Here is a 26,899-nt window from a genome sequence, read left to right as displayed (position 1 = left end):
AACTCGCCTCCGGACCACGCGCGCGCCGCGGCCGGAAGCGGGTACGGCCGGCTGCTTTTCCGGACCGGAACTTCCGCCTCCTGCGTGACGCCGCGGAGGGCGCTTTAGGAAGGCGGACCTGTGGGCGGGACGGAGCGCGGAGGACACTATTAAAGGCGGAACGCTTCCGGTGGAGGTGCGCTGTGGCGGGGCTTGCTGGGATCATGGCGGAGAATCACTGTGAGCTGCTGCCGCCGGCCCCGGGCGGCCTCGGGGCGGGGCTGGGAGGCGGCCTGTGCCGCCGCTGCAGCGCGGGGCTCGGCCCCCTAGCTCAGCGGCCCAGCTGCGTGTCCAAGTGGGTCCGGCTCAACGTCGGCGGCACCTATTTCCTCACCACCCGGCAGACGCTGTGCCGGGACCCGAAGTCCTTCCTGTACCGCCTGTGCCAGGCCGACCCCGACCTGGACTCGGACAAGGTGAGGGCCCGCGGGCCAGGGCGGCCGGGCCCCGCCTCACACCGCCACCCCACCCCCGCCCGGGCGGGCGCGGCCCGGAGCCCCCAGACCCGCCGCCCGGGAGCCTCTCCCTTTCCGGGTCTCGCACTCTGCGTGGATCTGCCTGGGGGGGGGGGGGCGCGGAGCCCTCGCGTTCGTCTCGTTTTCTCGCGTCCCGGACGCTCTGCCGGCGCGGGAGTGGACACGCGTGGCCTGCCCTCCCTGGTGACTTGCATTTAGCGAGTTGCGCCCCAGCTCTCGATGCGCGGCGCGCGCCCACTCGGCGGCCGGAGGCGACGGTGCTGCGGCTGAGGGCCGGGGGCTGTCGCGGGCGGGGGGAGCCTTTGCCAGAGCGGCTTCCCGAGCCGGCTGTCGTCTGCCTGCCCGCGCAGGGGGCCCGCGCCCGGCATAGTCGGCGGCTTCTTGTCCCTGCTGGGTTTGAACGCGCACGGTGCTGTGCAGGTGGCGCTGGACGCGGGCCGTGGGAGACACCTGGGGAGCTGTGCAGGGCTGAAGAGGGGTCGCCTGCCTCTTGCTAGGCAGCGCCCGGGTCTCCTGTGCCTTGCCAGCCTGGCGCTCGCCACGCGGGTGGCTTCCCAGAAACACGGGGACCCCTCTGAAGGTGCAGGAGCCTGGCAGAGACCGGGGCTAGCGTGGCGCCGCCGGACATCAGCAGACCCTCGGCCGTGGGTGCGGGTTCGGGCGAGACCCTGCTGCGACCAAGCCCTGTGCTCGGAGAAGTGGCCTCGCAGACGCCCGGCGGCTCCTCCACGGTGTGGGCGCGCGTTCTACTCCTGGTTTCTCTCGAAGCAGTCGCGTTCCGGGCTCATTCACTGGCCTTCCTGCGAGTGCTCCTGTGTGGTGAAGTTAGTCGGATTTTAAATTGCTCTTGGGGGCGGTGCCTGTCCAGTCCGCGCTGCCCATGTGTCTATTTCTTAAGACTGTGTAAAAATCACGCTGAACTCTGAGAGGAGCCCTCCGTGGGGCGGTCCTTGGTCTGCAAGGTTGTATCTCTGTTAGAGTTGCCCCCGCCCCATTCTTGTCCGTTTAACCAATTTGGTTTCCAGATTGTAAAACCGAAGTTCAGGACAAGGTGGCACTGTGGCGGCCGCAGCGGCCGGCGGCTGGGCGGTGGTCAGGAAGGGTCAGTCTCCCTGGCGGTGATGTTTGGAGGGAGCAGGGTGCTGAGGTGAGGAGACGCGGCTGTGATTAAGCCTCCCCGAGGTCCTGCAGGGTCATTAGATCCCGCGTGGGCAGAGGTGGAGTGGGAGGCCGTCAATGACAGCGCAGAAGGCAAACAGGATGTTGAATCAGGCCCGCGCTAATGGAAGGATGCCTGGCAGGTGTGTGGACCAGGCCTGCGATCGGGGGCAGGGAACTGGGTGCAGATTTGAGGGGGAGCCCCGCGAAGGCCGGGGTCACCGTAGGAGAGCTGGGTGGGGAGCCTGCAGACCCCCACTCTCCCACGCACACCCTGGGCCCGCTCCGGGCCACGCGGCCTTGATGCTCGCTCTGGATGGCTGGCGTGTGGCTTCTCGCTTCCTCCCGGCCTTCCTGCGGCGGGGACCGTGGCTCCTCCCAAGCTGCCCAGCACACTTTGTCAAGGCCTGGGACTGGTCTTGCTGGGGCCAGGCGTCGGGAGCGGGGCAGCTGGTTCTGGGAGCACCGCCCTGCTGCCCTGTGCTGCGCGTGAGGGGCGCAAGGGAAACGCGAGTGCCGCTCCTGCTGGGGCTCTCCTGCCTGGGGGTCGTGTCTGAGCCGGCTCTGCGGAACACGAACAGGGCCGCGGGCCCAGCTCCGGGCTGCAGCTGCAGCGGCGCCCTGGGTCTGGAGGATGGCGTGGGCACGGGTGGTGGTGGCAGGTGTAGAGGCAGCTTGGCTAGAGGACGGGTGGTGACCGAGGAAGGAAGTGGCACGTCCTGCTCCGTGTCGCCGACTCGGAAGTGACAAGCGCGCTTGTCCCCTGCCTGCCAGCGCCCTGCGTGCCAGGGAGAGTTGCGTGGGCCCAGTGTGCATCTGCGAGTGGGTGTCGGGCACGGATGCAAGGATGTGGCTGTCCCTGTGTCCTGGGCCTGCTTGGGGTCGGGCTGGTTTTCCCAGGGCCCGTGGTCGCCGTGGTGTCGGGCGCCTCCTGGGAAAGCCTCAAGACCTGAGCCAGGCCAGCGCGTGAGAAACTGGGCCTTTCTGGGACGTGGGGCTTGGCCTGAAGCAGTCTCCCCGCGTGTCTGAGGCACACGGTTCCCTTCTGCCTTGGGCCACGTGTGTCCAGCGGTGCCCGCGGCGGGCGTGTGGCTGACGCTGCTCTGCACGGGGAACCCAGACAGTGAGGTTCAAGCAGCAGAAATGGGTGAAAAGGTAGTGGACGTGTGCCGCGTGCCCCCAGAGTGCCCTCAGAGGGCCGTGGTGCTGGCGTCAGGGCAGGGAGGGAGCTGCCGGGTGCCTCACCTTGGCTGCACACTCAGCCAGGAGTCGTGGCTGCCATCCTGGGAGTCGACTCTGCCTGGCGCTGTTGGGGTGGGTGTCTGGGCCAGGGTGCCCACAGGCTGCCCCCGTCCTGTGGCTGCCATCCTGGGAGTCGACTCTGCCTGGCGCTGTTGGGGTGGGTGTCTGGGCCAGGGTGCCCAGAGGCTGCCCTGTCCTGTGCTTGAGTGGACAGTTCTCCGTGGACTGCAGCAGGCCCGGAAGAGTCCATGCCGAGTTCGGTGGGGTGGAGCCTTTTCCTGGTAGTGGATTAGACTTGGGGCTCGAGAAGCCTAGTTGAACTCTGCTGTGTGGCGTGGGGTGGGTGGATGGGCCTGTCTGAGCTTCAGCTTCTAAAGCTAAGGCGGTGCCCCCTCGCGGAGCGGTCGCCATAGCTGAGGAAGGAGGAGAGTGTCCACCCTCGTGCCCAGTGCCTGGCGCCGCGCGAGTGCAGCAGGGCCTGTGGGTGTCGGTTATGCGCACTCATCTCTGTAGACCTGGTGCTGGCGGCAGCTGCATCGTGTGTGGCAGAGTCGTCCCCCTTGCTTTACCTGCTGCCCCTCCCCTCCCTGGAGTCGCTGGACACCAGAGGGACAGCCCCCAAGGTGGACGCTTTGGGCCTCCGGGCCGCGGTTGCTGTGCGTGTTGGGGCAGTCACAGGTGTCTGGGAGGCGTCCCTGTCTGCGCAGTCTCATTCTGGTGGCATCTCGCTGCCCAGCAGCGGGGCCTCCCTGATCCTTGGCCGGCTGGGGAGGGGTCTGGAGGCGCTGTGCTGTGCACTCCGCGCTGCCGTTGGCCATGCCGGGTTTCTCGAACAGGAGGGGAGCGGCAGGAGTGCTGGGAAGTCCTGCGAGGGACGAGGGCTGGTGCTGTGGGGCTGCCATGAGGACAGCTGGTGGCGAGTGCCTGGGCACTGCTCGGCACCGGCGAGCACCCTGGCTGGGGCATCGTGCCAGCGTGGAGGGACTCAGACCTGGGCCAGGAGGAGCCTCACCGCGAGGCGGAGGCGTGTTTCTTGGATGCCGGCAGTCTGTGGTGCCGCACCCTCACACCAGCACCATGGGGTGCACCTTGAGTGTCCCTAGGGACAGAGCCACTGAGACGTTCAGCAGATGGACATCCCCTTGCCTTGTGACGGCAGCCTGCGCAGGTGGCCTGTGGCCCTGCCTGCGACATCCCCTCTCAGAGGCAGGCCCGGGGGCTGCCTCGGGGTGCGGTGCAGCTGAAGTCTCCTGCAAAGCAAGCAGTGTGCTGTGGGGCAGACCTCGGCGCTGCTGGGAGCCCTGGGAGCACGTCTGAGAAGCCCCGTGTCCCGGCATGAGCCCACTCCACGCTGTGCCCTGTTGAGCTTTGTCTGAGTCACGGAGACCACTCCTGCCGAAATTCTAGTTTTTCAGCTGCACCCAGTGGGGCGCCGGGGCCGCGGGAGGGCTGTGTGATCTGGAGCCCCTGCTGCCCTTCATTCCTCGTGCGCTGGGCAGGGCCGGTGTCTGGGTGCACACGGGCAGTGTGGACGCTCCCTCAGGAAGAGGCAGGAGGCCTGGGTGAGGCCAACGTGGTTGGGAGGAGGCGTAGGGCTGGGAGCTGCAGCCGGGGTCCCGGGGCCTGGAGTTCCGGCCCCGTCCGGCCCCGCTCTGCAGATCCAGGAGCTGGCCCGTGGGGCTCAGTGACCTCATTTATAATTGGAGACGTCTGAGGCCTCTTCTGGGTCAGGGAGATGACAGATCGGTACAAAGTGGAGGTGAAGGTTTAAGTGCAAATTAGAAATCAAGTGACTTGAAGTGGATCATTCCAGAATAACAACTGTTTTAATAGGGGTGACGACAGATTTTTTTTTTTTTTGAATTTTTGACAGGCAGAGTGGACAGAGAGAGACAGAGAGAGAAAGGTCTTCCTTTGCCGTTGGTTCACCCTCCAATGGCCGCCGCTGCAGCCGGCGCACCGTGCTGATCCGAAGGCAGGAGCCAGGATCCAGGTGCTTTTCCTGGTCTCCCATGGGGTGCAGGGCCCAAGCACCTGGGCCATCCTCCACTGCACTCCCTGGCCATAGCAGAGAGCTGGCCTGGAAGAGGGGCAACCGGGACAGAATCCGGCGCCCCAACTGGGACTAGAACCCGGTGTGCCGGCGCCGCAAGGTGGAGGATTAGCCTATTGAGCCACAGCGCCGGCTCGGGGTGACGACAGATTTTGACACAGAAAGTTGGTGCGTTTGGGTTTCAGCGGGGAGCTTGCTTGCAGAATGCATTTCCTCTGGGCTGGGCTCAGGCCTTGTCTCCTGCGGCCCACGGGCCTGATGTTTCTGGGCACAGGTGTCCCTGAAGCGTGTGTGGCCCCAGTGAGACGTGTCCAGTCGCTCCCCTGTAGGACCTTGCCCGAGAGCCCGGCTCCACACCCTCATTCTCAAGACCCTGGGGGGAACGGGCGGCCACGTGGGGTGGGGAGAGCTGTTGCCCAGAGGCTGATGGGGGGCGGGGGGGCACAGTGGCCCAGCCCTTACCTCTGAGTGATCCTGTGTTAGCCACGAACACGGACTCGGGAGGCTGGCTCGGCGGCTGCTGGTCAGGGTTCCTTGCGCCCCACCCTTGCCCACTAGCTACCCTCGAGGCACATCTGCAGGCCCCTCTTCTGTGTGACCAGGCTGCTAGCTGCGGCCTGGAAGTGGCCCTCCCCACCTGCTGACTCAGGGCCCTCCGTCGGCTTCCCGAAGACTGGTGCCCCCATGGGCCCAGGCGTCCCGCCCTTCCGGCATGTGGGTTGATAAGGGCGCAGGTGGTGGGGCTTGGCTCTCATTAAACGCTCAAGAGCTGAGTCCAGTAAGTCCTTTTCTTATGCCTTTGAGGGGAGGTGTGGTTTTCAAAGCCAGCACCACCACAAGTAGGTCAGATGCCAGTTCAGCGAGCGGCGGGCACAGCCAGGGAGGGAAAGGGATTGTCGAGACAGCGGTCTTCACTCCGGCTCTTTGACAAGACCCAGTTTGCCCCTCTGCAGACGCGGAGCACATGTTTGTTACATAAATCACAGGAAGGGCGGCGGAGACAGGGAGGGCTGTGGTCTGCCTGGGCACAGGAGCCCCGTGAGCTCGTCCTCCACGTGGCAGACTCTTGGAACACGGTGAGTCGGGGGCTGTGCCCCAGCTGGCCCTGTGTCCCGGGAGAGTCCTCTGGCAGCGTCTGTGTAAGCAGGAGACCCTCGTCCCGAGTGGCGATGCTTTCCGAGTTCTGTGTTTTTCTTCATCTGTGCATTAAGATGGCGGCCCCCCAGCTCCGTCCCTCACACCAGGACCCGAAGTGTCGAGGCCCCGGCTCCTGTGCCCAGTGTGCCCTGCAGCTCCGTCCTAGAGGGCAAGGCAGGGTGCAAGTGAGCGTCAGCCGTGGGGCGCGGTGCCCACTCCGGGCACATCTTGTGGATGTGCAGCCTCAGGAAGAGCCTGGTGAGGACAGGCGCTTCAGAAGGCCCCGCGGTCCCCTCCAGGCCCCACTGTCCCCTCCAGGCCCCGCTGTCCCCTCCAGGCCCCACTGTCCCCTCCAGGCCCCGCTCTCCCCTCCAGGCCCCGCTCTCCCCTCCAGGCCCCACTGTCCCCTCCAGGCCCCGCTGTCCCCTCCAGGCCCCACTGTCCCCTCCAGGCCCCGCTCTCCCCTCCAGGCCCCACTGTCCCCTCCAGGCCCCGCTCTCCCCTCCAGGCCCCGCTCTCCCCTCCAGGCCCCACTGTCCCCTCCAGGCCCCACTGTCCCGTCCAGGCCCCACTCTCCCCTCCAGGCCCCGCTGTCCCCTCCAGGCCCCGCTCTCCCCTCCAGGCCCCACTGTCCCCTCCAGGCCCCGCTCTCCCCTCCAGGCCCCACTCTCCCCTCCAGGCCCCACTGTCCCGTCCAGGCCCCACTGTCCCCTCCAGGCCCCGCTCTTCCCTCCAGGCCCCGCTCTCCCCTCCAGGCCCCGCGGTCCCCTCCAGGCCCCGCTGTCCCCTCCAGGCCCCGCTCTCCCCTCCAGGCCCCGCTCTCCCCTCCAGGCCCCACTGTCCCCTCCAGGCCTCCTGTCCCCTCCAGGCCCCGCTCTCCCCTCCAGGCCCCGCTGTCCCCTCCAGGCCCCGCTCTCCCCTCCGGGCCCCGCTCTCCCCTCCGGGCCCCACTGTCCCCTCCGGGCCCCACTGTCCCCTCCGGGCCCCGCTCTCCCCTCCGGGCCCCACTGTCCCCTCCAGGCCCCGCTGTCCCCTCCAGGCCCCGCTCTCCCCTCCAGGCCCCACTGTCCCCTCCAGGCCCGACTCTCCCCTCCAGGCCCCGCTGTCCCGTCCAGGCCTCGCTCTCCCCTCCAGGCCCCGCTCTCCCCTCCAGGCCCCGCTCTCCCCTCCAGGCCCCGCTGTCCCCTCCAGGCCCCACTGTCCCCTCCAGGCCCCGCTCTCCCCTCCAGGCCCCACTGTCCCCTCCAGGCCCCGCTGTCTCCTCCAGGCCCCGCTGTCTCCTCCAGGCCCCGCTGTCCCCTCCAGGCCTCCTGTCCCCTCCAGGCCCCGCTCTCCCCTCCAGGCCCCACTGTCCCCTCCGGGCCCCACTGTCCCCTCCGGGCCCCGCTCTCCCCTCCGGGCCCCGCTGTCCCCTCCAGGCCCCGCTGTCCCCTCCAGGCCCCGCTGTCCCCTCCAGGCCCCGCTGTCCCGTCCAGGCCCCGCGGTCCCCTCCAGGCCCCGCTCTCCCCTCCAGGCCCCGCTGTCCCCTCCAGGCCTCGCTGTCCCCTCCAGGCCCCGCTCTCCCCTCCAGGCCCCGCGGTCCCCTCCAGGCCTCGCTGTCCCCTCCAGGCCCCGCTCTCCTGTCCAGGCCCCACTGTCCCCTCCAGGCACCGCTGTCCCCTCCAGGCCCCACTGTCCCCTCCAGGCCCCGCTCTCCCCTCCAGGCCCCGCTGTCCCCTCCAGGCCTCGCTGTCCCCTCCAGGCCCCGCTCTCCTGTCCAGGCCCCACTGTCCCCTCCAGGCACCGCTGTCCCCTCCAGGCCCCACTGTCCCCTCCAGGGCCCGCTCTCCCGTCCAGGCCTCCTGTCCCCTCCAGGCCCCGCTGTCTCCTCCAGGCCCCGCTCTCCCGTCCAGGCCTCGCTCTCCCCTCCAGGCCCCGCTCTCCCCTCCAGGCCCCGCTCTCCCGTCCAGGCCCCACTGTCCCTTCCGGGCCCCGCTGTCCCTTCCAGGCCCCACTCTCCCATCCAGGCCTCCTGTCCCCTCCAGGCCCCGCTGTCCCGTCCAGGCCCCACGGTCCTGTTCAGGCCCCACTGTCCCCTCCAGGCCTCGCTGTCCCCTCTAGGCCCCACTGTCCCCTCCAGGCCCTGCTGTCCCGCTGTCCCCTCCAGGCCCCACTCTCCCGTCCAGACTCCGCTGTGCCCTCCAGGCCCTGCTGTCCAGGCCTGCTGCCCTGCTTAGGAAACCAGCCTACATTTGTAGAAATCTTCCTTTATTTTCATTTTATTTGGAAGACAGAGAGAGGGAGAAAGAGAAGGAAGGCAGGAGGGAAGAGGAGAGAGGGTCTACTGAGTCACTCACCAAATGGCCACCTGGCCTGGGCTGGACCAGGTCAAAGGCAGGAGCCTGGAGCTTCTCCCAGGAACTTAGACCATCGCCCTGGCCTCCCAGGCTGTAGAAGCTGGAGTTGGGAGCGGAGCCAGGAACTCTGATATGGGATGTAGGCATCCCAAGCATCACCTTAACTGCTACACTCAACACGCCATCCCCACCCCCACTCCCTGGGCCTGGTTTAAAAAAAATCTGTTTTACTTTTTGAAAAAATAGTTACTGATTCGAAAGGCGGAATGACAGAGAGGGAGACAGAAATCTTGCATCTGTTGGTTCACTCTCCACATGGCTGCAGCAGCCACATCTGGGCCAGGCTGCAGCTGGGGAACTGCATCCTGGCCCAAGCCCTGGCCCATCTGCCGCCGTCCCAGGCAGGTCAGCGGGAGCCGGGACTGAGGCGGGCACTGCCGGAGCGGCCAGTTTCACGAGCAGCAGTTTAACCTGCTGTGCCGCGATGTGCTTGTTTAAGAGGCGGCGAGACCAGAGTGAGCGCCTGTCAGCTGCTCGGCTCCTCAGATGCCCGCAGTGGCTAGGACCGCACTGGGGCCGGAGCCTGGAGCCGAGAACTCAGCCCGGGTCTCCCACAGGGTGGCGGGGACCCCGCTGCTTGAGCTGTCTCGTACTGCCTCCCGGGGTGCGCGTTAGCAGGAAGTGCAGCCAGGAGCCGCACTGGGAGCTGAACGCAGGCTCCGATGTAGGCTGCTGCTCGGCCTAGTTTCTGATGGAGCCCATCTGATGGCAAGGACTCCTCGAGAATCAGGCCAGAGGTGCCGCAGAGGGAGCAGCCTGCCAGAGGCCTTTTGCAGCCCAGCCTCCCTTGGCTCCCTCCGCTGGGTCCATCAGCTCCGGAGGCCTCGGGGCAGGCCCGGGGAAGCAGCGCCAGCCTCAGGCTCGGGAGTTGTGCCGTGTGGGAGGAGCGTGGTGTGGTGGGGGTCCAAGCTGAGGCCCACTCGTGGAGGTTGGGCAGAGCAGTGGTCAGTCTGGAGTGGCCCATTGAGCTGGGTTGGGTCTTGGGGTGGCTTCCTGGGAGGGTCTTTTTTGTGTCAAGATGGGTTTTTCAGGCAAGCCATGAACTGTTGGAGCTTATCTGAGGTGGGCTGGGAGCCTGGCTCTGGGCTTTGGAGCTGTCCTGATCCCCTCTTGGACAGAGGCCGGGCACGCTGACTGCTGGCTTTGGCTCCCTCTGCCAGCTCTGCGGCCAGGGTGTGTGCCTTCCTATCCCTTGGAATCTTTTAAAAATATTTATTTTTGTTTGAATGGTAGACAGAGGAAATCTTCCATCCACTGGTTCACTCCTTAAATTCCTGCAACAGCTGCAAAGCCAGGAGCCCAGCACTCAGCCTGGGTCTCCCATGTTGTAGCAGACACCCAAGCACTCGAGCTGTGACCTGCTGTCCCCTAGGAGTGTGTTAGCCGAAGGCTGGCACTCAGGCAGGGACTCTGGCATGGGGTGTGCACATCCCCAGTGGCACCTGGGCTGCTGCTCCATGCAACCCCTCGAGATGAATGTCTGCAGGTGAATGGGGGAGTGGAGGCCCAGCCAGGCCTGCGCCCCTGCCCAGTGCTGCCCTGGGTGGCGGGGGGAGCCGGTCCTCCCCTCTTCCACAGTGCCCTCACAGCGGATTGAGGTATCTGTGGGCCCCACACGCTGTCACTCTGGGCAGTGTCAGCAGAGGCGTTCTGAGGCTGCCTTGCTCTTCCCACCGCCAGGCCTGGCTCCCAGTGGGGCTAGCGGAGAGCATTGTGGACTCTTAGGAGTCTCTGGGAGGCTGCGTCTCAACTGGGTGCAGGTGGGAGTTCCCATGAGGTGACTGGGCTTTGGGCTTCCAAGCCACTGGTTGCAGGTTGAACCCTGCGGGAAGGCTGCAGGGTCGCTTCCCCACGCCCCGCCTTGGCTGTTGGCCGGTCTTAGGCACGGGGTCTGATCCCTCTGTGGGGCCCCAGCCCTGGGGATGAGAGAACGCAGGGCAGGGTCCAGGCCACCATGGTGAGAAGCTCGTGGTATGGCCGAGGCCTCACTTTGGGCTCTGTGTGTCCAGCGTCAGCTGTGTCCTGGGCTCAGAGGCCAGGTGGAGCAAGGGTTTCTGCGAAGCAGCCGGTGGGAAGGCCAGCTCCCAGAGCTGCCCGCAGCCTGTGAGCACCCTGGCGTGTCTGCGGGAGGCCACAGCCAGGGTCCTGCCTTGCAGCTGCCATTCCGTGCCTGCTTCCCTGTCACCTGCCCTGTACCTGTCCTGGAAAAGCCGTGTCCTCCCAGCAGGGTGCCTGGCTTGTGGTCATTGCAGAGGTCTTTGCTTGCCCAGGCTGTGCCGCAGGGGTGCAGCACCGCTGGCCGTTAGACGTGGGCCAGGGGAAAGGCCTGCCTCCAGCCGGGAGCTGACCGCACCCCTCCGCCTAAGGACTGAGGCTAGACCCTTAGGTCTCAGCGTGCGTATGGAGGGAGACTTCCTGGGCGGAGAAGAGCCCCGGCCCGCTATTCTTTCCTTCTTGACCCTCTCTGGTCCATGGGGAAGCAGCTGTGAGTAGCTCCGGTGCTTGGCTGCATACAGGTGCTTCAGGCTGTGGGCAGGGGTGCCAGGCCTTCCCTCTGACTTCAGCCTGGTGGGCACATGGAGGCTGCCTGCGCAGGGCAGGGCTGCTGCAGAAGCTGGCCTTGGAGTCCACGGGGTTGGGAGAAAGGGCGGGGGCAGGGCAGGAGGGCCCTTCGGGAACAGGTGGTGCTGGGGAGGGGCCGCCTGATGGCCTGGAAGGTACTTGCTCAGATGGGGATGTCTGGGGCTGGGACTCTGTCCTGGGGTGGAGCAGGGCGTGGGGGCCCTGCAGAGGGCAAAGCGGAGGTGCTGGCAGCCAGCAGCCCTGTGGTGTCATGAGCTGGGCTTGTCTTTTTTGATCCAAGAGCTCGAAGCAGGTTCTTGGAGCTCTTCAGCGAGGACTTTGGGCAGAGCCCTGGGCAGCGGCAGGCTGTCCTCCTCACAGTGCGGCCAGGGCTGCTGCCGGTGGCACCTGTGGCCGTGGGGCCAGGGCTGCTTCGCTGCTGAGGGCCTCGCGGAACTGTCTTCTGGTCAGGGACGTGGTGTCAGCCCGGCTGGAGTCAGCGTCCCCTCCTTGCTGAGGCAGCTGCGACCTTGGCACTCACTGCCCCCCGGGCACGCATGAGTGAGAGGCCAGGTGGGGGGCTGCCCACTCCTCATCAGTGTGTCAGCTGCTCACACGGAGGTCCCGGGGCCTGTCGGGCTCAGCCTTCATCAGGTGGACAGCCAGTCGGGGAGCCCCAGGCTTCTCCAGTGCCCCGTACCCCTGTGACTCCTCCCACTCACGTTGCCTGCCGCGGGCGCCTCCCTCTCCACAGTTGGGGTGGGCGGCTGTGGCCTGAGACATGGAGGAGCTGGGGTCACCCCAGGCCTGCAGCACACCCTAAAAATGGTTGGACCTGTGAACGGCTCAGCCCCTGAGAACTGCTGACCACGTGGCGAGGATTCCCCTGGTGGTGAGCAGGCCCAGGACGCCCTACATACACCAGAGCCCAGGTGCCTGCTGTCGGGTGTGCTGACGCAGCTCCACCCCGGGTGTGGGCCTGTTGGCTGGGTGGGCTCAGAGCCAGTGAGCAGGGTGGCATGCTTCGCCCCCCAAGAGGGCCCAGGGAGGGGTCTGTGTTAGCCCACTTGTGGGCTTCCTCAAATTCCCAGAGCTATGAGGGGAGTGGCCTGTATGTCGACGTCTCACCTCAGAGTAAATGAGGTTGTCTTGGTACAGACGACACCGGGACAGCTGGTAGGGCTCCCTGAGGGGCCGCAGGGTGGCCTGGTGTCGGTCCAGAGGCGGCTCTCGCTGCCTCAGCCGTCACAGGCCACAGGGCCCGGGGTCTCCTGTCCGGGACTCAGCTGTTGTGTTCTTTGCAGGATGAAACAGGTGCCTATTTAATCGACAGAGACCCCACCTACTTCGGGCCTGTGCTGAACTACTTGAGGCACGGGAAGCTGGTCATCAACAAGGACCTTGCGGAGGAAGGTGAGCTGATGCGGTGTGGACGGGGCACTGGGGCCGCAGGGCTGGGCTGCGGTCCTGGGTGCAGGGACCCTTGTCCCCCTGCTTCCTCAGAGACCTGCAAGCCTCTGGGAGACCAAGCCCATCACCGCGCTCCCTGGCACGGGCTGCTAGGTGGGCTTCCTGTTTCAGGAGGAGCCGGCGTATTTGGGGCTTCTCCCGTGGGAGACCGCTTCACGACCGCTTGGGCCCCAGAGTTGTGGGTGCGCCGTGGTATCTCACAGATCTGGGAGTCTGCTGTATTTCACAGACGGCTTGAGGGAGGCGGGCACCTGGGCACCCTCCCTGGGCTGTGCCCTTCACGCCTTTCCCACGAGCCACCTGTGTCCTGGAATTGTCTGTCAGGGAGGCCCAGGCAGGCTCCGGGCACCTTCGTGCGGGCAAGGCTCTGTCTGTGTGAGTGATGTTGCCTCTCTCCAGGCGTGTCCTCGTCTCCTGGCTTCACACGGGCCCTGGTCCCAGCTCAGAGATGGAGACGCGGGCTCTGCTCCACACCCTGAGCAGCCGCCCACCTAGCGGCAGCGTCTGCCCTACCTAGAGCAGTCTGTCACACACACCCACACGCGCCACACACGTTGCTGGGAACAGCCTTCCTCTGTCATCTGGGGCTGGACATTCGGGAAACACCTCATGCCACTGCCTGTTGCCTGTGTGATTTGCCTAGAAATGAGTACCAGGCACAGACCAGGCCCCTCTGCCGCTCGGTGCCGCCGCCACCACCGGGAGCTGGAAGTGTCTTGGCAGGAGCAGGTCGCTGGAGGGAGGGTGTGCCCTGTGGCCTGTGCGCTGGGCCAAAGCTCTTGGTGCTGTGCTCACCGGCAGGCGCCGGAGTGGCAGGCACCTGGTGATGTTCTCCATGTCACCGTGCCCTGAGCTGTCACCTCCTAGACAGATCTCCCCTGGGGGCTGAAGACTTGAGTTGTGCTCATGCGGCAAAGCCCTGAGAACCTGTTGTCTGGAATTCTGAGAGGCTTGGAGTCAGACTGTGACCCGTTACCGGTGCCCATCCTCAGGAGGAGCCTGGAGCTGGGGGCGACCCCTCTCCCCACCCCCCAGTCTTTGAATAGAGGCACAGAGGTGCACGTGGACTCAGCAGCTGTTCCGCACCCCCGGGTCCCCTGGAGGGACGCTGCTGACCCTCACTGTCAGGCCACTGGCCTCATCTGGGGCATGGATGAGCTCTGAGGACAGCAGTGGGACAGGCTGCGTGGCCACGTCGGGTGCGGGCCAGGAGGGAGGCGTTGGCCTCAGGAAAGTCACAGTTCCTTTTCTGTGTTGCAGGGGTGTTGGAGGAAGCAGAATTCTACAATATCACCTCACTAATAAAGCTTGTAAAGGATAAAATTAGAGAACGAGACAGCAAAACATCACAGGTGAGACGAATGGCTGATCTGCAGAAGGTTCCTAGGCCTGGGGGTGTGCAGGTGCAGCCCACCCGGGAGGCCTCTGGACGGGAGCTCTCCGCCTCGCCTAGCGCCTGCTGTCAGGCTGCTCCTGGGGGGCCCGTTCCAGTGAGCGGAGGGGTGCTTCTCACGGAAGGCAGTGAGGGCCGAGGAGGCTCTCTGATGGGAGGACTGTTCCAGGCCAGGTGTAGCCAGTGCGTAAGACCTGCGGGGGCGGGGGGGGGGGGGTTGGAAGGGGGAGGGGCAGGCGGGGCCGGGAAGGACCCTGTGCAGGTGTGGGAGGACCCTGTGCAGGTGCGGGAGGACCCTGTGCAGGTAGAGGAGGACCCTGTGCAGGTGTGGGAGGACCCTGTGCAGGTAGAGGAGGACCCTGTGCAGGTGCAGGGAGGACCCTGTGTAGGTAGAGGAGGACCCTGTGTAGGTGCAGGAGGACCCTGTGCAGGTGGGGGAGGACCCTGTGCAGGTGTGGGAGGACCCTGTGCAGGTGTGGGAGGACGCTGTGCAGGTGGGGGAGGACCGTGTTTAGGTAGAGGAGGACCCTGTGCGGCTGCAGGGAGGACCCTGTGCAGGTATGAGGAGGACCCTGTGTGGGTGCAGGGAGAACCCTGTGTGGGTGCGGGAGGACCCTGTGCAGGTGGGGGAGGACCTGGGTCTGCTCCAGGCGGCATGAGGAAGCTCTCTGTGGTGCCTGTGCCCTGGTCAGCAGTGGGACTGGCCATGGCTGGTACTGGCCCCGAGGGCTCCAGAGCATTGTTCTCGGCCCTGTGCTGGCACAGCCAGGCCCTCTTCAGGTCTCAGACCCCCTCCCCCGTCCTTGCCAGGCGCCTGACAGCCCCAAGCCCAAGCCCTTTCCATGTGCGGGGGCTCGTGGAGAGCTAGCCACGTCCACAGCTGGAGCAGCCCCAGCCCTCCCCTTCCTGCTGGAGGCTTCACTGCCTCCTCTGTGTGCTCTTGGTTGCACATTGGTTTGCCTGTCCCCGCCGCCTCAGTGACAGCTGTGACCCTCCCTCCCTGCCTCCGTCTGACCCCCAGTGCAGACGGAGGTTGGGGAGACGTGGCCCCATGGGAAGAGTCGCAGCGTGGGCTTCCTGCGACACGTCCCTGTAGCGCGCCCTGTCGCCCTGTGTCTGGTGGGAGCCAGGTGTTCTGGTTCCGCCCCGGGGCAGGGGCTGTCTGAGCTGCTGTGCCCAGTGACAGGTTTGGCCTGTCTGCCCTCTTGGGGCCGGGGCCAGTCCTTTCCCGGGCAGTGCACTGCACGATGTCCACGTTCGCATCAGCCACAGGTGCTCTGGGATTTCAGGAGCGTGAGTCATTTTATTTGGGAATTTAGAAATAGAAATATTTTGGAGGCGGAGATGGAGCAGTAACAGCAGCTGTTCCAGGCGGTGTGTTTGCTGGTGGGTGGCTCAAGGTTGTTCCCGACCTGAGCTGCCAGACGGGGTGGACACGGCAGGGCCGCTCGGGCTGCGCGTGCGGGGCGGGGGTGCAGCCAGTCTCACCGGTGGCCACTGTTGCAGGTGCCTGTGAAGCACGTGTACCGCGTGCTCCAGTGTCAGGAGGAGGAGCTCACGCAGATGGTGTCCACCATGTCTGACGGCTGGAAGTTTGAGCAGGTGAGGGGCCGGCCACCCCCGTGCTGACAGAGGCCTGCCTGTCACGCAGCTGAACTTCAATCACAAGGGATCTGGGTTCTCGGGGCTGGGCCCCCAGGGGTCAGGGAGGAGGCTCCTGCTGTGGGGCAGGGTTCGCGCAGTGCTGAGACTTCCCCAGACAGCACCTGTGCCCCACTCCGGCCCTCCCCCGCCTCCCTGACCCATTCTGCGCGGCGGCGGCTGGTCTCCTGTTTCGTCTGTCGTGTGTGCGTGTGTTTATGTGCATGTGTGTTGGGATGGACGTTCCAGGCCTATCCTTGCCTGGCCGGCGCAGGGCTGGTGGCCTGCTGGTCTCTGCAGCTCCCAGGGGCTGAGGGGCAGCTAACGAGTGCCCAGGGGTCAGCTGAGGTCTTGTCTGAGCTCCGGTGTTCTCGCGCTCTGACCCTGTCCTTCTTCCCGCTGATGACAGGAAACTGCCACTGCCAGTTCTGGATCTGCGAACTGGGTCATCTTTGTTTGGAGTTTAGTGCCTTGTGGCTTTTCTAGCCGGGGCTGAGGGTGGAGGGGTGGAAGAGAGCCTTCTGCCACGCATAGGTGTCCCCTCCCAGGACTGGCGTTGGGCTGCCCCAGCCCCCTGGGTGGGTCCCAAGTCGTCAGAGCGAATGGGCTTCCCCCCTCGACTCTGGCCTGCCTGGCACATCCTCCCTAGGGACCTCCCCGCCGCAGAGCCTGTCGTGCTGCGCCAGGAGGACGCACTCGCCTTCCTTGCGGGCCCGGCTGACCCATGCCTGGCTGCTGGGCCTGCAGAGACCTGGCTGAGCCCACAGTCCCCTCGCGGTCAGGATGGCCTTGAGAGAACACAGGACCTTGGCACCTGTCCCGCCCCTCCTCTGCCCAAGGCCAGCACCCCTCCATCTTCCGTACTGGTGGGACCACTCCCCGCCACTACACGCGACAGTGGTCTCTAGTGCTGCCCTCTGTCCTGACTCCTTATCCCCTGCGTCGGGGGGCGAAGGGAGCAGTTTTCTTTGGTTAGTTCTGTTTTACATTTAAAGGCACGGAAGAATCCAGTGGCTCCCGTGGTGTGCCTGATGACCCCGGGCCCTCTTGGAACAGCTGCGTGTATGCCTGTGGTCATTTCAGCTCTGTTTCTCCATCAGATGCTATTCAGACCACGGCGGGGCCCCCAGCCTCCCTTCCACTGCCCCGGGCCTGGCCCTTGAGTCAACCTGAGCCCTGCAGGGGTCCTGCTCCCCTCTGCTGACAGCCAGTACGGACGAGCTGAGCATCGGGCGGCCCCGCCCTCCCCCTCCCCCTCCCCCGGGGCACAGAGCCTGTCCTGGCATGTCGTGCGTGCGATCAGAGCACACAGGTGTGCGAGCGCATGCTCCTCTGGGGTTCTGGGGCTTGTTTTCTGCCAGTTCGTTAAAGTCCCTTGGCTGGAGCCTCCTCAGCCTCCTCCTCCTCCTCCTCCTCCTCCCCGGTGGGCAGGGCAGGCCCATGCACCTGTCACTCAGAGGTGGCTTCTTTCCAGCTGGTCAGCATCGGCTCCTCTTACAACTACGGAAATGAGGACCAGGCCGAGTTCCTCTGTGTGGTGTCCAAGGAGCTGCACAACACCCCGTACGGCACAGCCAGCGAGCCCAGCGAGAAGGCCAAGGTGAGTGATGGACGAGGCCGAGCTTGCCGGGGCAGCTGGGGCAGCGCTGTCTGCAGGGTGTGGAGACTTCTCTTCCCGGACTCACCCCCACCACCACCCCCTTTCCACGTATTTATTTGAAAGGCAGAGTGGCAGGGGAAGATCTTCATCTACTGGTTCGCTCCCCACATGACCATGGCAGCAGGGGCTGGACCGTGCTGAAGCCAGGAGCCAAGAGCTCCATCTGGGCTGCCCGTGTGAGCGGCAGGTGCTCGGGTGCTGGGCCGTCTGCTGCTGCCTAGGATGCATCAGCAGGGAGTCAGATCAGAAGTGGAGTAGCCAGGCCGCCGCTGTGGCATAGCGAGTAAAGCTGCCCCTGTGCCACCGGCCTCCCATATGGGCGCCAGTTCGAGTCCCAGATGCCCCCACTTCTGATCCAGCTCCCTGCTAATGTGCCTGAGAAAGCAGTGGAAGATGGTCCAAGTGCTTGGGCCCCTGCACCCGTGTGGGAGACTCGAAGAAGCTCCTGGCTCCTGGCTTCAGCCTGGCCCAGCTCTGTTGTGACCATTTGGGGAGTGAACCAGTGAGTGAAAGGTTCTCTGTCTCTCTCTCTCTTCACTCTGCCTTGCAAATAAATAAATAAATCTTAAGAAAAAAATAGTAGCTGGGACATGAATCCCCTCACTGATGTGGGATGTGCTAAACCCACTGAATCACCATACGCCCCCCCCCCCCCCGGTCTCATCACTCCTTGCCTGTGCTGTCAAGCCCCGCGCTGTCCAGGTCCCTGGGTGCCTGCCTGACTCGGGACAGTCTCCCAGACCACACAGCACGGTTCTCCGAAGTGTCCTCCAGGCTTCCGGTGTTAAGGAACCCACGGTTCCCAGGCAGCTGCTCATGCGTGGAGAGTTCAGGATGGGAGGCATCGGTGGCAAGCTTCAAGCACTTGACCTGTGCCACTGTGGCCTGGCCTGGGAGTCTTGCCTGCCACGTAGAGGGTGGCCACAGCGTGTGGTCAGCCTCCCAGGGGCCACACAGATCCGTGGCATGCCAGTCTTGACCGAGTGTAGGGAGCCGTGTTTACCCCAGATCAACTGTGTGGCCTGTGGGGTCAAGACCCAGATGGCATCTCCTCTGGCATGTTAAGGACAGGCATGTCCACTGTTGGCTGCGGCTGCTTCTGTCCAGCAGCACTCCCAGACCTTAGAGCTACGACTAGGGACCCCTGGACTCACGGTTCTTCAAGAATCAGGAAGGTGGGGACAGGGCCTGGGACAGCCAGCACTGGGAGTGGCCCTGGAGAAGTGCTAGGGCACGGCCACAGGGTGTTTTGGGAGGGTGTAGGAGGTCAGGACGGGGCCAGGGGGAGTTTAATGACAGCACTGTCCAGAGACTCCTGCTGGACCTCCCTCTTGGACAGTGGCCTCCAGTTGGCCACCAGCCCATGTCGTCTTTGGAGACGTGGCTTGGGAAGAGAGGCGTGGCCAGGCTCACTTGGGGTGTTACCATGCTGTGAGGTCATTCGTGCCTTTGCCAGGGCGCAGAGCCCCTTGCGTCCAGGTCCTGATCCCCACAGGGCACAGGATGGCATGGGGCAGGTGATGCCATGATGCTGGCAGCAGGCAGGGAAGCCAGGGTCTGTGTGCCGGGCTGCGCGTGCCTCCCCTTGAGTGTGGGGTCTAGAAGGCAGCTCTGCCTCCCTGAGAGCCCCTGAGCCAGTCCCAAGGAGGCCCCGTTTCTCTCCCTTGGAACAAGGCTCTCGTTTGAATTGTTTATTCTTAAAAAAAAAAGAGAACGATTTATTTATTTGTTTGAAAGGCGAGTTAGAGAGGCAGAGAGAAAGCGGTTTTTCCATCTGCTGGTTCACTCCCCGGTGGCCAGAGCTGTGCCGATCTGAAGCCAGGAGCTTCTTCCGGGTCTCCCACAAGGGTGTGGGGGCCCAAGCACTTGGTCAGTCTTCCACTGCTTTCCCGGGCCATAGCAGAGAGCTAGATCAAAAGAGGAGCAGCTGGGTCTTGAACCGGTGCCCATATGGGATACCGGCACTGTAGGCGGCAGCTTTACCCACTTTGCCACAGCGCTGGCCCCCAAACTGTTTATTCTTAAAATTTTGTTTTTTATTTTATTTATTTATTTTTTTTTTTTTTTTAATTTTTTTTTTTTGACAGGCAGAGTGGACAGTGAGAGAGAGAGACAGAGAGAAAGGTCTTCCTTTGCCGTTGGTTCACCCTCCAATGGCCGCCGCGGCCGGCTGCGGCCGGTGCACCGCGCTGATCCGATGGCAGGAGCCAGGAGCCAGGTGCTTTTCCTGGTCTCCCATGGGGTGCAGGGCCCAAGCACCTGGGCCATCCTCCACTGCACTCCCTGGCCACAGCAGAGAGCTGGCCTGGAAGAGGGGCAACCGGGACAGAATCCGGCGCCCCGACCAGGACTAGAACCCGGTGTGCCGGCGCTGCTAGGCAGAGGATTAGCCTAGTGAGCTGCGGCGCCGGCCCTGTTTTTTATTTTATTTTCTTAAAGACTTATTTACTGAAAGGGATAGTTACAGCGAGGCAGAGAGAGAAGTCTGCTGGTTCACTCCCCAGATGGCCACAGTGGCCGGAGCTGGGTCAAACCAAAGCCAGGAGCCAAGGACTTGGGCCACCTTCCCAGGCCGTAGCAGAGAGCTGGATCAGAAGTAGCGCAGCCAGGACTCGAACCGCGCCCATATGCCGGCTCTGCAGGCGGAGGCTTTAGCCACTACACCACAGGGCCAGCCCCCTTAAAAGTTTTCATTCAGTTTTCGTGAGCGCACTCTCCTTACTGGTTTCTCTCGGGGGCTTTACTGCCGCAAGAAACATGCACGCTGCGGCCAGGCGGCTGGAATGGGCCCCAGGGTTGCTTTGCTGTGGAAAATACTGCCCTGCCTCTCCAGAACACCTGGCTGTGAAGTGGGGTGGCCCGGGCCCTGCAGCCACAGGAGCGCGTGGGGCCCTGGCACCGCCTGGCTTGAGCAGGGCCGCCTGTGAGGGCCCCATCCGTGCTGAACCTTGATCCCTGTGTCCCTTGACCACTGGCTGGTCCCCTGGGAGTGAGGGAAGTCGAGGCCCCCGCAGCTGCAGTGGGTGCGGTGGGTGCTCCCGGGCCTGCCTCGCGGCACTCCAGCACTTGCTGTGAGGACTCGGGCCCCCGGGCAGTGGTGCTGCAGGGTCCCTGGTTATTCCATAGCGGTGAAGGTGGCTAGCGGTGAGCGTGGCGGGCACAGGTGCAGGGGCCAGGAGGCTCCTCTGCACGGAGGCCGGCTCTCCGTCCTGGCTCTGTGCGGCAGCACGTCAGGGAGGCCCGCTCAGGTGCCCAGAGGTTGCATCCCGGGAGCCCAGGCAGAGGCTGGGCCCCTTTTGGGTGGGACCAGCTCGGGAACTGTAGATCAGGCTGCCTGCCACAGGGGCCCCACGCCTTTAGGAGGTAATCAGAGCATCCCCCAGCCCGTGTTTTCCTTCCCGGGTGACCCTGTGGGCGTCCCTCACGCCTGCACGAGGCTGACGGCCATGTCTTCTTCTCCCCTCGCTGCACCTGCACTCCGGCCAGAGTGACGACGAGGAGACGGGGCACCAAGGGAATGCCTCAGATTAAGTGTAAAGGTCATGGTGAGCTCTCAGCCTTGAGATTGACCCACGCACCTTCATCTCCTCGACCCCGCGACCTTAGCCTCCTTGACCCTGTGACCTTAGTTGGCCCCACCCTCGGCCTTCCCCATGTGTCCGTCCATCCTGTGTCCATGGTTGATGAGAGGCCTGTGTGCTCAGTGCCAGCTGTGGGTCCCCGGAGGGCAGGGCACTGCTGCGCATCAGGTCCCCTCCACAGATGCCACAGGCAGGAGTGTGGGGCACTTGCACGAGTGTCCCAGAGCGTCCAGCAGGTGGACGTGCGGGCAGCTCCCGGGGCCAGGCATGGTGCGCACTCGAGCGCTCCCCGTGTCCACTGTGGGTAGGCTGCGGGCTCAGCGGTGGTCAGGGCCGTGCAGCAGATGCTGGGCCCGATCTTGGGCACCAGAGCCCTGCTCTGCTTTCGGCAGGCTGGGGCCTCCTTCCAACTGTCCTGCCAGACGGCCCCTCAGCTCCCAGCATCCCTCAGTCCCTGCCTCAGCTGGCCCAGGGCTCAGGTTGTCTGTGCTAGAACCTGGCCGTGTCTGTGGTAGCTGGGGTCGCCTGGCCAGCCCTCGTGAGGAAGTGGCCAGGCCACCGCAGGTGCACTTGCAGTCTTCTGGGGTGGGAGCCCCGCCTCTGCCCCGGGAGGAGCGCCCAGCTTAGAGGGGAACAGGAGGCACCCGGCCAGCAAAGAGCAGGGAGGAGCTGGCACCGCAGGCTGTGTGGCCTGGGGGCCAGCTGCCTGTTTGTCCACACCTGCGCGGAGTGGCTTTGCTTGTTTGCTGGTCAGTTGTTCTGCTGATTCTGTTAACACCTTCAGTTTTGCCTCTTGACCCGCAAAGCCTAAAGTACCTAATACCTGATCCTAGAAACAAAGTGCGGAAGAGCTCCATTGGCCTCTTAAATTCCCCAGCAGCTGTGTTGCAGTGTAAAAGAAAGGTGGAGCCTGATCCCGCAGCCTTCACCCTGTGCACGCAGGGCACAGCTGACACCCAGCCGCCTGCCCCTCCCTTCCCCTGAGGCCCGACTCGGGCGTGGGGTTGGTTTCCTGGCCACCTTGGTCAGGACCGCCTGGACAGGCTCTGCAGCCAGGTGGGCTGTGAGCGGACCCCACCCAGAGCCTTGTGGGATCCCTGGGGATACAGGAGAGCCACACCTGCCACCGGGGTGGGGTGCTCAGCTGCAGATGCCAGGAGCTGGGCCAGAAGGTGCCACCTGGGCCCCCCCCCCCGCCCCCGTGATGGGGTCTGGGCTGAGGGAGATCAGCGACACCGTGTTCACAAGGGCAGCTCTGGACTTCCCGGGTGGTGGCCTTGCCGGCCCTTCAGCTGGTCCCTGGTTGGATCCAGGCCTCCCTGTGGAAGGTGCCGGCCCTTCAGCTAGTCTCTGGTTGGATTCAGGCCCCCCCACCCCCGGCCCCCGTGATGGGGTCTGGGCTGAGGGAGATCGGCAACACCGTGTCACCGTGTTCACAAGGGCAGCTCTGGACTTCCTGGGTGGTGGCCTTGCCGGCCCTTCAGCTGGTCCCTGGTTGGATCCAGGCCTCCCTGTGGCAGGTGCCGGCCCTTCAGCTGGTCTCTGGTTGGATCCAGGCCTCCCTGTGGCAGGTGCCTGGATGGCACACACCCCAAGCTTGGTCTGGGGCCAGCGGTGCTGCCCAGCCTCTGGGACAGAGGAGAATGCTATCAGGAGAGGTCGCCACGCTCTCGCTCCCCCAGGATGGACATGGAGCTGGGTCTGTGACAGCTCCACGACTTAGCTCTGCCTGTGACCCCCTCCCTACGCTGCTGGCCCACAGCTCAGCGGTCACAGGACCCCGCCTGGAGAGGCCTCCTGAAACCCTGCATTGTGGGCAGGTGCTGTGGGCGGCTCTGCCTGTGGACGGGGGACTCCGGTGAACGTGGCTGTCCCATGGGCAACTGAACAGCCTCAGGGCCAGCTCTCCCCCACCAGCAAGGGGCCTTGGGCAGGGTGCCCACCGCGGTGCCCTCACCGGCCAGTGGCAGGCCCTCACCTGGTGCTGGGCAGCCCGTGTGCAGGGTCATGGAGGTCACTGCTGGATGACCCCAGAGAGACCTGCCAGCCCCAGGCTCCCAGCCAGGAGAGGCAGAGCTGTCGCCTGGCCCTCGGGCTGCCCCAGGCTCACTGGGGTTCAGCTTAGTGGTTTACCAGGGTTTGTCTGGGGGTGCACAGGTGATTCTGGGGAGTGCCAGGGAGGGTGCCCTGAGGGTGGACTCCAGAGCAGGGTGGGCACAGTGGCCAAGGGGCGGCACTGGCGAGGATCTGAGTCCATGCTGGCTACAGTGGGGAGGGACTGGCGGAGGTGCAGGACCTGGGGCAGCTGAGGACTATGGCTGGCCCTCTAGGCCCCAGCTGCACCTGCCTATCTGAGAAATTCTGGGGCTGGCGCCTGCCAGTGGGCCCTACCACCCGGGGAGAGCAGCAGGACAAGGTGGGGGACTCGAGGAGGAGAGTGGGATCCTGGGCCTCACCGGGAGGTCCCAGGGAACAGAGGCCGGACGGTGCTGCGTGGGAGCCTGGCAGGGCTGGTGGCTGCTCTGCTGGGCCTCGGATGGGGCTGGAGTGGGAAACAACACCCTGCCTGGGCCCTGCAGCTGGGCCCTGTCCTTGGACCCCGGCCTGCAGCTGGGGCCCTCAGGGCTGTGCCTTTGTCTCTGGGGCCAGGCGTTTGGTCAGGGCCTCCTGTCCAGCACCGGAGTCCTCATTCTGTGCATTTGGTGTTTTTCAGATTTTGCAAGAACGAGGTTCAAGGATGTGAGACTCTGCATTGACAGCTGAAGACATGATTTCCTTTTTCCCAAGACGCAGCGAGCCGCCATGTCCAGGAAGCTTGGCCGTGAGAAGAAATCTGCTTTTGATCATTTTTCTAGAGATCTGGGTGTGAATCCTTTTTTGCCTCTGAGGTGGGTGGTGAGAGACGGCCCAGCTGTCCAAGGCCGGGCCTCACCGCAGGGAGGAGGCACGGTGGCCGTCTGCTGGGGCCTCGCTCTGGTCCACGTGCCGGGTGGCACTGAGGCAGAGTGCTCCTGACCAGCCGTGTGACCCTGGAGACCCTGTCGAGGACGGCGTTCTTGGTGCTACACACAGTCTGGGTAAACAGCCTGGGCCTCGCGGCAGGACGTGGTGGCGGCCGTGGGGGTCTGGGTGCCGGCTCGCACTGCTGGGGCGCTGGGGCTCGTCCCGGCGCCATCCGTCTCCACCTCGGCAGAGACTCCTGACAGGAGGTGGCCTCCGTATCGTCACTGCTTCTGGGTGTGCGCCCTGCGCCCGGCTCCCCCAGCCAGGCCCGAGCGGCCCCAGGCTTCTCAGTTGAGTTTCCCCGGCGGGAGAACTCAGCATCCCTTCTTTGCAGCTGTGGACAGACCGCCCAGGGTTTGTGCTCTTCAGAGATGCCTGAGGCTGTGGCCCCTTGTGGACTGATGTGTGGAGCGCTGGGATGGGAGGCGGGAGTTTGGCCTGGCCGCCCCACCCGTGGGCTCCGGGGGAGCCGGCGCCCGCCAGTGCCTTTGTCGCCTGGGAGGGAGGCTGGGGGGCTGCTGGAGCCGGGGCTCCGGTCACGTTTACAGCGCGTCCCCGTCTCGCGCCCACTCTCGTTTCTTGGTGTAACTATGCAGTTCTCATGTTTCTGGGACGTTCGCAACTTCACACAGCCCGCACGGGCTCCGCCCACCCGACGTGCCGGTGCAGCCGCTGGGACTCTGCAGGCTGCTCCGCGTGCTTTGAAGACAGCCCTCCCCCGGCTCGCTCTGCTGCTCGCCCGCGGCTCCCGGCGGGCTGTGCACCCTGGCCCTGGGCAGGTGGGAGCGCGGACCCCGCCCTGGAGCCTGCCCCCCACTCCTTTGCCAGCAGCCTCGCCCCACGTCTCCAGCATCTGGGACTGACCTGCTCCCGTTCTAAGGTCTCTTGAATGGTGTTGAATGTTCGGCTTTAACCATTTATAATGGTCTTTTAGAGGGTGGACTAGACCCCTGTCTGGCCGCGTCCTGCCGGGGGAGCCCCGGGAGGAAGCTGGCCCTGGTGGGGGGGGCGTCCTGCCTGGAGATGCTGGCTGCCTAGCATTGTTTGATTTGTGACCCTGACATAATAGATAATAGGCTTGTGGTGGTGTTTTTTTTTTTTTTTTTTTTTAATTTAAAGACATTAAGACTTAATTCACTAAAATTTATTCTAAGGGGATATTTATACTTTTGTACTTTTTTAGGTATCCGTATTTTATCAGCTTACCGTTTAATGCCTAAGTTTCCCCTGAAAATAGCAAATAAATTGTGTATTTATGAAAGAGCACCGCGGCTGTTGGTGGCGTCCACTGCACGGAGAGGCCCTGCCTGGCCTGGGGCTGCTGCTTGTTTGGGACCGCCTCTTAGCTTGGACAGGGGCCGGGATGGAGCCAGTGTCCTTGTGTGTCCAGCAGGGGCTGGGGGCCTGGTGAATTAGAGCTCCCATGCCCCCTGCCGCTCTGGGCAGTCCCCATGGACACCTGCCAGCCTCCTGCTGCCATCACACTCCCTCTCCTGGAGGCAGGAGACCTCATAAAGAGTCACTGTCTGCCTCTCAGGCCTCTGCCTTGGCCCGAAGCGCCTGCCTTGAACTCAGGGCAGTGCCCCGGCTCGGGCCCCCCCGGCTGCTGCTCTGTGGAAGCCCAGGCCCTGGCTCCCTGCCTTGTCCCCGCGGCTTCCAGGTGTGGCCCCAGGGCCCTGGTGTGGGCTCAGAGCCAGTGGGAGCTGCCCGTGCAGGGACCGTGCTCAGCCTGGGGCACGGAGGGGGGACCCCAGATTCTGTTCTGCTCCAAAGGAACAGGGTCTTCAGCTGCCTAGTGCCAGCCAGGGGCTTAGATGCGTCTCGGGTTCCTTGGCCAAGCAGAGCTGCAGGCACGCAGAGGCCTCCATGTGGTGCCCCTGGCCAAGCCCGTAGCCCTTCTGTCTGCAAAGATCGGGAGGGAGTCAGCGTCCAGTCCAGACCCTGAGGCTGAGGCCCACAAGGAGCCCTGCCTGCCCGTGAGCTCCAGCAGACCTGTGCTCTGCGGTGTCTGGGGAGGGGCCGGGTGCGGCGTCAGAGCGGCTCTTGGCTCCCAGACAGGGCTCGAGCAGAGCAGGTTCCCCACGTGGGCCCCCAGCTGCTGGGCTTTGTGCAGAACCCATGGCTGGAACCTCCCAGGGGGCCACAGGAGCCTCTCTCCCCTTCCCACCAGCAGGGGCTCACAGAGGTGGGGGCAGGGGCTGACTGGTGCCCAGTGCCCCTCTGTTTCCAGGGTGCCAAGGCGCTGGCTGTCAGCACATGGGTGGGCATCCATGATGGGAACAGGCCACCCAGCACCTCTGGGCAGAAAGAAACCACAGACGGCAGTGCTGGCTCACCACCGCACAGGGCAGTGGGGGGTCCCTGGGTTTGGGGGCTCCTCTTCTCACACCTCCCACCTGTCTCACCTTTGAGCACCTGGGGCGTGCCATGGCATCAGGTAAGGGCCATTCGGTCCTGAGACCTTGCCCCGTCCCCCTGGCAGATGGCTCTGAGCTGCGTCCTCGGCCGGGGCGGGAGAGGGAGCCTGGCTACCTTGGCCGTCTTCACCCTCCCCACACTGAGCTCCGCGTGAACTGACAGCTGCTCGGGACAAGCCGGTCTCCCTTTACATGCTTGTCTTGGGGGAACGCTCCTCTTGTCTGCTTGTTCAGTGTCTGTCCTGGGGCTGGGGTGGGGCCATGTGCCCTGCGGCCCTGCGCTGTGACAGCAGCCAGTGTCACTGCCGGGGAGGCCTCCCGTGCTGGATGAGCCCTGTGTGTACCTGGGCACCCCCTTCCCTGGTGACCCCAGTGGACCCTCAGCAGACCTGTGCCCTGTAGAAAGGCCTCCCACCAAGAGCAAGGCCCAGTCCCTGCGGTCTCCAGGAGCAGCTTCGTCCTGGCTTCCCACCACACGGGTGACAGGCCAGCCTTCGGAAGGCACAGGGCTGTCCAGTGCCTGTCAGGGTGGCCTGGAGCTTTTCCTGGGACAGCCCTCAGGACCCACGACCTGGCCTGGGGAAGGTCCCTGGGATAGGGCTGGTCCTGAAAAGGCAGAGAGCACCAGGGGCAGGGAGTGGAGAGGACCCAGTGTCCCCTCCTTGCTGTCC

At 64.6% G+C, this 26,899-nt stretch overlaps 1 protein-coding gene across 1 annotated transcript; it reads left to right on the top strand.

Annotated features, from left to right (window-relative positions):
* Positions 1–131: 131 nt before the first annotated feature.
* KCTD5 (potassium channel tetramerization domain containing 5) lies at positions 132–25,077 on the top strand. Its single transcript, XM_051836234.3, has 6 exons — positions 132–455; positions 12,368–12,476; positions 13,794–13,885; positions 15,433–15,528; positions 17,042–17,167; positions 23,522–25,077. The coding sequence occupies exons 1-6, from the start codon at positions 204–206 to the stop codon at positions 23,549–23,551; spliced, it is 705 nt and encodes a 234-aa protein (XP_051692194.1). The 5' UTR covers positions 132–203; the 3' UTR covers positions 23,552–25,077.
* The last annotated feature ends 1,822 nt before the right edge of the window (positions 25,078–26,899 follow it).

Source organism: Oryctolagus cuniculus, chromosome 19 (assembly GCF_051225735.1).
Source record: "Oryctolagus cuniculus isolate XC-2025 breed Fujian yellow rabbit chromosome 19, ASM5122573v1, whole genome shotgun sequence".
Taxonomy (NCBI): Eukaryota; Metazoa; Chordata; class Mammalia; order Lagomorpha; family Leporidae; genus Oryctolagus; species Oryctolagus cuniculus.
Note: the sequence above shows the minus strand (reverse complement) of the source record. Positions and strands in the feature narration are given on the sequence as shown.

Coding starts and splice junctions, on each gene's coding strand:
- KCTD5 (XM_051836234.3), top strand. CDS start 204: ATGGCGGAGAATCACTGTGAGCTGCTGCCGCCGGCCCCGGGCGGCCTC. Junction 456..12,367: donor CCGACCTGGACTCGGACAAG/GTGAGGGCCCGC, acceptor TGTTCTTTGCAG/GATGAAACAGGTGCCTATTT. Junction 15,529..17,041: donor ACGGCTGGAAGTTTGAGCAG/GTGAGGGGCCGG, acceptor GCTTCTTTCCAG/CTGGTCAGCATCGGCTCCTC.